General features: G+C 36.9%; 1 protein-coding gene across 1 annotated transcript in view; it reads left to right on the top strand.

Moving 5' to 3' along the window:
• The window catches only part of cacna1ab (calcium channel, voltage-dependent, P/Q type, alpha 1A subunit, b), a 140318-nt gene that overhangs the window by 43798 nt on the left and 83477 nt on the right, over positions 1-13043 (top strand). The window contains exons 4-5 of the mRNA XM_084101344.1: positions 11120-11225; positions 11699-11838. Of these exons, the coding sequence (XP_083957470.1) occupies positions 11120-11225; positions 11699-11838 (246 nt within the window). The remainder of the gene's footprint in view (positions 1-11119; positions 11226-11698; positions 11839-13043) is intronic.

Below are 13043 nucleotides of genomic sequence, written 5' to 3'. Positions count from 1 at the left end.
TTCATGTACATTACATTGTTTTTTTTCAGTAGTATTTACTTCACCAAAAAATCATTTTTTACAGTGCTCACACCGTTAGTCTGCTATGGAGAGGATGAGAGCTAAAGTAAAACCCTGCCCTCTGTTTAATATTCCGTTTCACTTGGAAATACGTCACAACACTGGAGAAAAGTCATTTGCAACTCCCCATTCACGGGGACTTTAAAAACGGATCATTTTAGACAGAGAGTCAAGAGAAGAAATCGTTTTTTCCCATATGTTTTTTTTTTTTTTTTGTGCCAAAACATTACTAGCATTATAAGTGAAACTCAAGGAACATAATAAAATAATTTAAAAAATCCATGTCATCATGACCCCTTTGATAGAAAATGGTTCTATAAAATCTAAAATATAATAAAAAATAATTTTGTAATAAATTATGAAATATTATTTTAAAAAATCATTTTGATTTTATTATTAGTAATAGAGTAGTTATTTTTTCAGGATAATTTTTTTGAATTCTTTTTTTTAAAATTTTTAATAAAATTATTGCAATATTTTTTTTTTCTGTAACAATTGACACGGATGTTGTTTTTGCTTCATAACTGGGGTTATTGCGGGTCACAGTGGATTGTTCAGAACATGCATACACCTTATCAACAAACGCGCTGTAGTCTTAACTTATCAATACCCCTCATTGATCCGTGAATCCTTTTCCCTCTGACCCAAGCATTTTTCTCACTCCTCTAAATGAGAAGGGGATTGGGGAGAGGTTTTTTTTTTTCATTCGGAGGGTGGGTTGTGCAAGCTCTGACTTTCCCCCCGGGGTCCTAAATCTCCCATGGGACAATTTAGAAGTTGCAGTGCTGAGACTGCAAGCTTTTAGCCTCTCTTATCAGGGCCTGGCCTTGCTGACATGCGCGTCTTACACACATACAGACGCATACGCAGGTGCGCCCCACCGGTTAGCAGTAGATCTCCCAGATTGCATTGGACCATTGACATTCCATCAAATCCCATCAGCACTTGCTTCACTTGGCTGAAGCTCAGAGAGTTCAGTTCAGCCCGGGAGCCAAAATGTTACGGTGTTCTCTGACGATCGCACAATGCAGGGGTATTGACATGGAGAAATATGTATTACAAATGGTGACATTCAGTTCTGTAGCTCGAAGTACAATAAACATGCAATTACTGCACAAATGCTTCTTTAAAAGAAAAAAAGTGTTGATATGTTTAAATCAAGTAATGCTGATGTAGCCTCACTGTGGCGGGTTGTGCTCGGTGGCATATTGTGCGTTTGCTGTAGCTCCGATCAATACAGAAGCTCTATAAAACTGAAAGAACTCTCAGTGCCTGGCCACAGTAATGTAATGCATGTAGTCCAATGTGGACAGTATTCATGCAGGAAATATATGGAGAGCTTGTACAGTGTGGCTGCTCTAAAGGCCAAATGGTGATAAAATCAAAAGTACACTATACGTTTCAGTCTTTTGATAATAACTAATATACATATTTCGTTTTTCAGTTTCATGTATTGTCCCTAATTTATTTAGGGATGTACAAACTGTATATTCTGTCCCTAAACCTCTATCCCTAAACCTACCCATCACAGACATTTTTTTTTTGAATTTCCAAAAATAAGTTTAGTATGTTTTTTTTTATATATACCATGTTTAATATTCTATATTTAATATTATATTATATATATATATTTAAGACTTCCATATGCATTTTTACAGAGCCCCGCACGTTATATGCAGGAAAAAAATAGTAGGCTAAATCGTGCGGACAATTTACTATTTCGGTCTCTTAATTTGCTATATCGTGTGCACGGTTTATAAATTGAGAGAACAAATTAGTAAATCGTCTGCACGTTTAGTAAATCGAGGGAACAAAATAGTAAATTGTGCGCACGAGTTACTTTTTTTTTCTTTGCATGTCATGTGCAGGGCTCCGTAAATATTTGAGTGATGACAGCAATAACACTTTGAATCCGAGTTTTGAATTGACTAAAATTAAATTCACAGAAGCTAATCAAACTTTGTTTATTGCCTTTTTGAAAGTTTAAATCCGAGGTGCTATTGAAACATCTTACGCTTGCAAGTTGTGAGTTTGGATCCCAAAACAATTACCTGTTTTTTATTTTATTTTATTTTTTAAATTTTTGATAGAAAAATAGATAGACCCAAAACTCACTCAGTCTGGCCAGTGGGCCACCCTAATTTTTTTGTGTGTTTTACAAATATGTGGTCTGAAAATGAGTATTTATTATGCATGTCCGTGTGTGCATGTCTGTTGTATGATATGCGAACACACGATCGACTTGTGGTTGAGTGTTTTTAAGCCATCTGATGATAATCTACTTCCTGAAGCCCACTCGCAGGACAAGCAGAAAACAAATTCTGCATCTCTTCTTTCCCCTCCACCCACATTTCCCGTTTTCTCATTCTCCCTCTTCTCTGTTTATACACCCATCTTTCTTTCTCACACTCTCCATTTCAGTTTCTCTCACTAGGGGCTCTCTCCGTCTGTTCTGCCACTGTTTATGTTCTTTCTTCCCTCTATCTTCTCTCTCTCTCTCTCTGCAGAAATGCTGAGGCGGCAGTAGCGCTCTGACTGAATTAAGATTGTATGATTGATGTGCAGCACTCTCAAACGAGAGCGAGAGAAGGAGAGAATGAAATGCAGGAGGGAAAGGAAGGCTGAAAGGGAAGGATAAAAGATAAGACGAGGAGGAGTGAAGAGAAAACAGGGTGGAGTAAGCAACAAAAAGCTTTTCAATACTGGGCAGACCGACAGAGAGAAACATGCAGATGTCAGGGTGTGAAAGGTGCCGGATTTGACGTTTAAAGACTGGAGAGAAAGAGGAAGTGGAAGAAATTGGAGTGTTTGGTGTTTACTGAGATTATGCAGAAAGACTGAAGGATGAATGGAGGAATGAGAGAGAAATTAAAGTGGAGAGAGGGAGTGAAAAGGAGGCATATCAAAATGACGGACAGACTGTAAATATGAAAATAGAGAAAAAACATTTGACATAAATGTTGAGTGAATGTCTGAAACGTACTGTATACATACAGTACACCCATGATTCTCCTGTCCACACACAGGTTTAGAAGTGAATTGGGGAAAGTGGGGCTAGAAATTCTGTCCTCCACACTAAACTTTAACATTTCTTGTCAATTTTTTTTTTTTGTCAAATTGTCATGCGTTTTATATACTTTCTTAAAATTTCGAAAATATAGGGTCAGTAAGGTTTTTAGAAAATTAATACTTTTATTCAGCAGTAAGAATATAATGTTACAAAAGATTTCTATTCTAATCATCAACACTAAAAAATGCTGGGTTGTTTCAACCCATGTTTGGGTCAAAAATGGACAAACCCAACTGTTGGGATTATTTATATATATATATATATATAGTGAGTGAAAGAATCCTGAAAAACATTCTCACAGTTTCCACAAAAATATTAAGCAGCACAATGGTTTTCAACGTTGATGGTAAGAAATTTGTCTTGTGCACCAAATCAGCATATTAGAATGATTTCTGAAGGATCATGTGACACTGAAGACTGGAGTAATGATGCTGAATATTCAGCTTTACCATCACAAAAAAGAAATTCTATTTTAAAATACATTAAAATAAAAAATGGTTGTCTTAAATTGTAATCATATTTCACAATATTACTGTTTACCGTAAAAGCCTTATTTTAACGATCTGAAACGCAAGTATCAAGCTTGAAACGCAAGTAACTTTGTGGGCGGGGCGCTGTTGCTATTATACCGGCGGGATAAATGACTCTTGCGCCCGACGCAAATCTAAAATGGGTTGGTCTGAAGTAGCTTCATTATTCATAGGTGTGGTTTGGGCGTAACGTTAAATAAACCAATCAGAGCGACATCTCACATTCCCTTTAAGAACAGGTGCGCTTGTTCCATGGCGGGTTGCTATTATAACGGCGGATTTGCCAGGCGCCAGTAGCGGTTCACAGCCGAGGAGACCGACGTTCTCGTCAGGGCCGTAAAAGACAGAGAGGTGACATTGTATGGGAATGGGAGAAACCCACCCAAATAAGCTTCGGTTAAACAGGCATATAATAATTTGGGTAAATGTGTAAACTAGATTTATGCCTATTTTTTCACATCTTCATGGACACAACAATGATGTCCCTCGTGTGTTAATATTTTTCCTTGTAATAATGTATGGTTTTCTAAAAATGGGAACTGCTGCGTCTGTGTAGAGTAGAGAAGCAAAGAGTATGCGCGTTGTGCACACGTTACATTGATTATGGCCAAGCATGCACCCTTAAAATAGCATATGAATAACATGCGCAACGCACCACTGACTTTAGACTAGGTTTTTCCTGGTCAGTGGCAGAATTGTTTTCTAAACCTGCAAAATAGCACCAGGGAACGTTTGCGCCGGAACACGCCTCCTCTTTGTGCTGAACCGCCCCCGGGAGTGCAAGTTCATTTCCTAATTTACCGACATGCATCTGTGGAGGGAAAAGTCCGCTGTGCGCGGGTGCAAAATAGGAATGATACATGCGTCGGTGTACAAAGTCAATTGCGCTGGGTGCAAGATAGGGCCCTTAGCCTTAGTGAGCATAAGAGACATTTCTGTTGGCTAAAACAGTAGTTTAATATTTTTGTATGACCTTTAACATTTTAGCTGATTCAATTTTGTTTTGTTCTTGATCATTGTTTTGTCATCAAAATTTTGCTGAAACCAAATGTGACAACTTACACCATATAGTTCCCCAGAAACTGTATCTCCGTTCCTGGTCAATGATCTTTGATGATCTTTGACTTTTTTTGTAGTCAAAATGTAAGGTATGTGCTCTTACAGAAATTGGGCTTAAAAATAAACCTTCCCTGAAAAAATATTTCCTGGAGATGAAATTATGACAACAAGAAACGGTCTCTGCTATATTCATATCGAGTATGAATCATATTTTACATCCCTGCACATTAGAGCTGCAATCATCCTGTTAACTAACCTTTAGCACTATTGCAAGAGATGCAGAACGAATCAGTGGGTGAGATGGTGTTTGTGCGATAAAGGACAGATTAAGAATATAATACCACAAATGTTTGTATAGAAAAAGTCGAAGAACAAGGCAGGAGAGAGATGGAGAGCAGTAAGGGAAGTTCTCATTTACACTATTACAGAATGTACAGAATTTATTTCATAATTACAACATTTTTTTGGTCAATTTCCAGCAGGTTCTGGAAAGTAAGCAGGTCATTATATTAATATTTCAGGCACACAGATCATAGCTGTAAAGAAGAACAGCTTGAAATTGTGGTTGAAACCTAAGAATGTTTTTCCATACAGTCTATATCGATATCACAACACAACACAAACTCTCAGCCAGAATAGATCAATATGATCACTGGCAGCAAACACATATATGTTTCCAATCTCACAGGTGGATGGTGTGTGCTGCTGTTTCTATGTAAAGCAGAGACACGTTTGTTTTGATTGCTCAGTGGAATCTGACCAACAAACAGCGTTGAGTCAGTTTTCATAAAATAATCAAATTAAACTGAGCTTGTTTTAGTTGCAGGATTGCAATTAATTTAAAAATACACAATCTTTCATATATATATATATATATATATATATATATATATATATATATACCATGCAAAAATTTGGGAACTTTGGGGAAATTAGTTTAGATTTTGAATTAGATTGTTTTCCAATATGATTTCATTTCATATTTGGACAGATTTACAGTGAATGGAAACTAAGACATTTTACAGGCTAATGTCAATGAGATATTGATACCATCTCTCTGTTCAATCTAGAGTGGAATCTAGAGCAGTACGTAAAGGGATATTCACTGTTTTTGTTCATAAAATGAAAGTCAATGGGGTCCAAACCAACATTGGCTATTGGACATTTAAAAATATATATATATTTTGTGCTCCATAGAAGAATGTCACACAGGTTTGGGATGACATGAGTGTGAATAACTGATGACATAATTTTCAAACTATTTTAGATGTATTAGAGCAGACTGTTTACATGAGTGTGTTGGTTTTGAAGGTAATGTTACTCCAGCTGCCGAATCAGGATCTTTCTGCATATTGCATCAGTAAACCAGCCCTCATGAGCATGCAGTTAGCATCCAGCAGTCAGCTCAGTGTCTAACACAGACTTACCGCAATGAAAACCATTAAAGGAATCCATGATGGAGGAAGAAAGCTATAGAGAGTGTGTTAGAGTGAGAGAGAGGGGAAATGAGAGAAGAGGGCACTATGACAGTGGAGCAACGAACAAATCTCTGTGAATCAAGAGTCACTTAGACCTCTAAAGACCCGAACGCAGCAGGATGCAGTAGAATTTAACGTCACAAATAATAAAATACAGAAAAAGAGAGCGACAGAGTGAAAGAAATGGGTTTCAAGGAGGAGAGGAGCAGACTCTTTAATCTGTCATGTATCTATTTTTAGTGTAGCGTATATGGAACAGGAGGGGGAATTCATAACTGAAGGCTTTTTAGCATGATGGATCACACACACGCTCGCTTCAGGTCCCTCTGCAGGAAAAACTGAGCAAACGAAGAGGAAAGGAAAATGCAAAGATGGAGACAGGAGGACCACGGTGTGCCAAAGACAATGGGAAAGCGAGTTGGCGAGAGCCCTTGCTGAGTCTTGTGGATTCTTTCATTCAATTTGTAAGGTTGTTTGTTTTATTTCAGTTGAGTTGTGTGCATCTCATCAGCTCTGTTTCCCCCTAAAGCACACAGTCAGCTCAAATCTAGAGCGCAGAAACCCCTCAAAAATAAAAAAAAGATAGAAAAACCCTGGCCAACACGTATATGTCCATCAAACCCATGCATCTACAAGATGTGTAATTCTTGTCATTAACTAACAAAGTGCTGTCAACTCAAAGGTCAAATTTACAATGAAGTTCTCACTGTTATTTCTCGCAGGAAGTGGCAGAAGTGTTCATTTGAGCTTGGTTTTTCAGATTAAACATTTGCACACACAAACTAAAGGTGCGTAACTAAAGGTCAGTCCTTTTCAGTTTCAGTTGGCAACAAGGGTTGTTACAAATATGACAAAGTTGAGTTCAATAAAGGAATGCACAATGACGTAATGGGAGGTGCAGACAATGCAAGTCTTGTGACTCGTTGTCCTTTAAAGTTTAAACGATGCCCATGAAAAGTTTCTAAAGCCTGGAGGTCTAACTGACCGTATTAGACGACTCTCCTCTCCTCTGGATTGCTTTCTGATAATGTAATATGGAGTTTTTAGTTGTGAGCAGTCAAGCATTAATATGCTGATGCTTAATAATGCAGTGTGTGCATGGGAGGGAGTGTACAGTAGGTTAGTGTGTGTGAGGTGATGGGGAAAGTAGGGACAAGAAGTGGTCATGGGAAGGTTTCAGGGACACTTTAAAAAAAAGTTAAGTTGCCTTTTAGAAGTTAGCTGAATCTAACAAAGCCTGCTTAAAACAAGAATAATTTGCAAAACGCAGTTTAAGATGAATTTTCTGCAAATAATTAAATTTATCATCGTTTAAGGCTATTTAGATACTAAAAAATAAATAAAAAATCTGATTAATATTTAAAAAAAAAGATTTTTATTATTTTTATTAAAAGATTATTATTATTACTGTGTAGCTAACTAAGCGTGTATGTTTTTGAGAAGAAGAGATAAATATGTATACCGTATATAGAAGGAAAACATTGTATATATTTGGCTGTGTGCAGACTTTTTAATTAAAGCAGAAGAGATTGAAAGAGGGACCTGGCACCATCACTACCTCTTATTAGTCTAATACACATTTAAACTGCTGATGGAGAGATGCAGTAGAGACTCTCAAATGCTGGCCAACTTTCCATTTAACAGCTCTTCTCTCTCTCTTTCTCTGTTGCCAGCTCTCCCTGCCTTTCCTTTTCTTTTCCTCCTCATTTAAATACATCTACATTCTCTCTGTTGTCCTTCTCTGTCTTATTTTTCTCTCCTTCTCTCTCTCAATTACCCTTGTACAGAAACAGAACAAGAGAGAAGACTGTTGAAATGAGAAAGGAAGATTTCAGTTGTTTAGTAGTTTAGTGTGCAGCACTCTGCAGCATCTCTGTCTGTGGTTTCTGCCGTGAAGGGTTTGCACAAATGCTCGCATTTCATTTCTCAGAACAACCGCTCTGCACATGCTCACTTCAGCGCTCGAGTGGTTGCCATGGATACCACTTTAAGTCTCCCAGCATGCATTGTACTGCTAGCCATGTTAGCCCTGAGCTAACTGTCTGTTGGTGATTTCAATAAGCTCTGAATAAGCATGAAGTGTGTGTTTGTGTGTAAGGACTTAGTCATGATGTGAGCTTGTGTCCCTTAGAGGTCTGTGTTTGCTCTTTTTGCACCACAAAATAACTGATGTACTTTGAACAGTTTACATGCAGTATACAGACAGATTGGTATGAATTCTCGTGGCATGCTCATATGCACGCCTCCAGACTGCGACCAAATGATGCATTTTGCAAACTTTTTCCTGCTGATGTGACTAAATTTTGTTCAAGGTCATCAGCCCAACTGATAGAACTGCAATTTCTGTTGCATATGAGAAACACACAACACTGTTACTACACAGCACTGAGAGATCCAGTGAGAAAGAGTTTGAATTCGCCACAGAATTAATAACATCGCTACAAAATCTAGTGAGAAACATTCAAATTTGGTGCAGAATTCTCAGCTAGAAGGGTTTCCAGTCCACAATTCACCAACGTTCACCATGGATTTAATGTAGTAGTGCTAACTGTAACCATGGTATTGTGGCAGAAGTAGTAGAATGTTTTTACATTATTCATTTCAGGGTTCATACAGCCTTTTGAGAGTGAAAATCAAGCGCATTTTAAGAACTTTCAAGTGCTTCACACAACTTTTTCCAGCAGTTCAAAACTCAAATATTCATTTATTATATTTCATGTAATTTTTAATGTGATGACCAAAAACATTGTTTGTTCATCCTACAAATATTGTCCCCATTTGTAAGACTAAAAGTTTCAAGATGTAGGAAAACTAACACTTGTGGCAAACAAACACTTATATTATATTATATTATATTATATTATATTATATTATATTATATTATATTATATTATATTATATTATATTATATTATATTATATTTAGCCTAAATCTTACAAAATTGAGTTTTATGTTTAAGAATAATCAGTAGGTTAAGAAAAATGTTTATTAGTATTTATTTATAATTATACTTTTTTTTTATCTTCTAAAACTTCTTGAGTTAGTGTATCTTGTTTTAAATATATATTTGGAAATTTTATATTTTCTAGTGAAAACAAGACAAAATACTGATTAAGAATACGTTTTTGCAATGTATTGAAATATATTAAATATACGCAGTACATATAGTATCAAAGTTTCATGAACTTTATAATAGTTTGAATGTAGATTTATGCTTGTCATCATATAGTGTAATGCAAACATGTTTATCCATGTAATTAATCATCTTAAAATGTTACAGAAAATGTACTCTTGTACTCTTGATACTCAAGTACTTTTAAAAACAAGTACTTTAGTACTTTTACTTAAGTAGACATCTGACTGTAGTACTTTTACTTGTACTTGAGTAAAATTTAGCAAGGGGTATCTGTACTTTTACTCAAGTAATGAAGCTGTGTACTCTGTCCGCCTCTGATCATTTGGCCGAAAGAAAGTTCATTTTCAGAGACGGTGTTATTACACATGCTCAGTATCTCCAGCTCATCAGTTCTCCGTATCGAACGTGTCCGAAAGAAACAGTTCTCGGTTCTGTACTGGTGATTCGAGAAATGCTGCAACAACCAGTTCTTGACTCGAGAACTGTAGCATAGGGCTGTGTGTGCTGATCTGAGATCTGCTGCAATCTGAATATACAATCGACAAAACTAAAAAGTCGATGCATGTTTAATACGTTATGTTTCGATTAACACATTAAACATTTACTTTGCACCCTTAAAACCTTGGCAGGAGTTTACGTCAAAGATTTATATCAACTTACTTAGAAATGAAATGAGCTGTTCCTGAAAATAATGTTTTAGTATAATAATAAATCTTTAGTTTGACAGTTTTACAATCCATTCATTGTGTTTCCAATCTTTAAAATAATCCAGTGATAAGACAGTAATTATGTGATTGTACACTTATTTACACTTACACTTACACTTATTAAATATTGTTACACTTATTGATGTTCAACAAAATATTTAGGAAACATGCATTTCGTCCCTCTGAAAAAATTGCACGGATGCTCAACTCATCAGCTCTCGGTAGGCTAAAGTATGTCGAATGTGTCCGAAAGAAACAGTTCTCGGTTCTGTACTGGTGATTGAGAACCGCTGTACCTGTACGTTCGGTAGTACGCACATGCGCAGTATCAGCTGCTCGTGCTCATCAGTTCTCTTAGCACAGCATGTCTCAGTTCAGTCAACTGTTGGATTTACTGGAGTAAAATATACTCCGGGATATTGGTTTATTTCGAGTCGGAGGGACTGTCTGTCAGGCATGTCCGAAAGAGTTACATTGGTAACTTGTGGATCAGCGCTGACGCAAGACGCAAACTGTTTTGAACGATTCAGTCCGATTTAGTGTACTGGTTCGACCGGTTCACTAAAAAGAACCGATTCAAAAGAACGATTCGTTCACGAACCGGACATCACTAGTGTGTGGCATCAGTGCCAGTGGCAGCTGGTAAAGAGACACACAGTAACTGGATAATGAGTGCTCTATTACAGCCAGGCTGAATCTTTCCACACTCATCTATTTTATACAGCCCTGCAGCCGTGTGTGTGTGTGTGTGTGTGTGTGTTTATTTTTGTATGTATGTGTGTGAGCCCAGGCCTACAGCTCCGTATCACTTACACTTGAACGCGCATGGTTTATCCAAACTCTGCAAGCGGACAACATTATGTGCATGATTTGTTGTTGTTGTAATATTAATTCCTTAATACAATTTCTAGTAATATTATAGTATAATAAAATTAATATTTTGACATTATATTTGGTTATTTTTGTAACATTGCAAAGTTCATACATTTTTATGATGGCAAGGTGATTTTAATATTATGGTAAAAAAATACTTTTGAAATATAAATATGTTTGATATGAGCCTTAACTTTGCCTCTTACTCCGTTTGAGTGGATGATTTTAACCACCATCATTGCCAACTGCATCGTACTGGCTCTTGAACAACACTTACCAGATGGAGACAAAACTCCACTGTCAGAAAGACTGGTAAAGTGCAACACACACACACACTTACACACACATTTACTTAAATGCTTAGCTATCTAAATGGGGACATTGCATAGACTTCTATTGCATTTTTACAATATTTACAACTTTATTTACTTTATTTTTATACTATTTTTACAAATGCACTTCAAAGTATACACTTCACAAAAACACTTAATTTAGTATGATATATAACCTGTTTTCCAAAAAAGTCCCAATAAGATCAAAATTTAGTGGTATTACTATCCTTGTGGGGTAAACCATCCATTTGGTCCCCATAATGTAGTGAATATCAGGTGTACACACACACACACACACACACACACACACACACATATACATAGTAAAAGAATAGTTTAACACTGCCATATAAACATTATTTCATCTGCTCCTTTCTGTTCAAGCATGCACAGGACAATTTGAGAGTCACTTGTTAATAAATACAGGTACTGTGTGTTTTCTTTCTCTCACAGGATGACACAGAGCCCTATTTCATTGCTATTTTCTGTTTTGAATCGGGCATTAAGATTCTTGCGCTGGGATTTGCCTTCCACAAGGGCTCCTACCTGAGAAATGGCTGGAACGTGATGGACTTTGTAGTGGTGCTCACGGGGTGAGTTAAACAAACACACTCACTGCATGGTGTCTGATGTCATTGCTCTTGTATACAAACTGCAGAGACCAAATTAAATATAATTTGAGCTGCTCGATTTATGAGTCAATATAAACAATTGTCAGATGACTCTCTGGAATACTTGATTCTGTTGGTCGATGGTGGAGTTCTGATGTCAAATATTTTTGTGTAATAATTTGTATGTTTAGTGAAAGACTGAACATTAAAATTGGAGTGGCTCTTTTTGACAGATTAATTAAAAGAGTCATTTGTTCATGATACAGACTACACTATTCATTATTTTTACTTTTACATGCAGTTAGAAATGACAAAGCAGACTTTTGTCTGTTTTATTAAGCATTTCATGGCCTTTTTAAGCTCTTAACTTGGAAATAAAATAGATGATTTGTCTTTAGATTGCCTTATGACTGGTTGACTGCACATTATTCATAAAATGTATGCTAAAAGATATACTTTTTGCATGGCCTAAATTAGCCTAGAGAAAAACACGCCCCCTCTGGAACTCTCTGTGTGAAACAACACTACACACACAGCAGAGGTCTGGTTGAATGCTGGCTCCCTCATGCCTTAATGAGCACACACACACACACACACACACACACACACGGATTCTCAAACACAGGGCAGATCACAGCAGCACCTTAGGGAGCAACCATCAGGGCACGTCTGAAATGTCACCTCACAGGGAAGCAGAGAGAGAGAGACAGACGGGTGTGTTGTAGTATTGTAGTTCTAAAGAAGGGCAGGGTCATGTGACTCCATTACTCCATTCCCCTGGGCTTTGAAATATTGGAAAATTAGAGGAGAGAGAGAGAGAGAGAGAGAGCTCGGTGTTGGTTGATGTGGAAAGATATATGGACTGGAGGAGGAGGAGATGAGAGGCTGAAGAATCCATGATGGAGTGAAAATCCTGAAAAGCTAATTTATGCTGGTTAGTGCTGGTTTGGTTGGCAAAATGCTGGTCAATTAGCATCATCATTATGATTGACAAAGGGAGGCTTGGTGGTTAAGCGAAAGGACTAGTTCTCCCAAAAATGGAATCTCTGTCATAATTTACTTGTCGTTCCTTATACCTGTATTGCCTAATTTCATACATGGAACACAAAAGTCTCTTTTGTCCAAACTGCTCTTTTCTATAAGTGAATGGTAACAAATTTGTCCCCATTACCACTGACTTTGTATAA

This window comes from Abramis brama (genome assembly GCF_963993115.1).
Source record: "Abramis brama genome assembly, chromosome: 23".
NCBI lineage: Eukaryota > Metazoa > Chordata > Actinopteri > Cypriniformes > Leuciscidae > Abramis > Abramis brama.
This window is presented reverse-complemented; position numbering and strand designations above follow the sequence as displayed.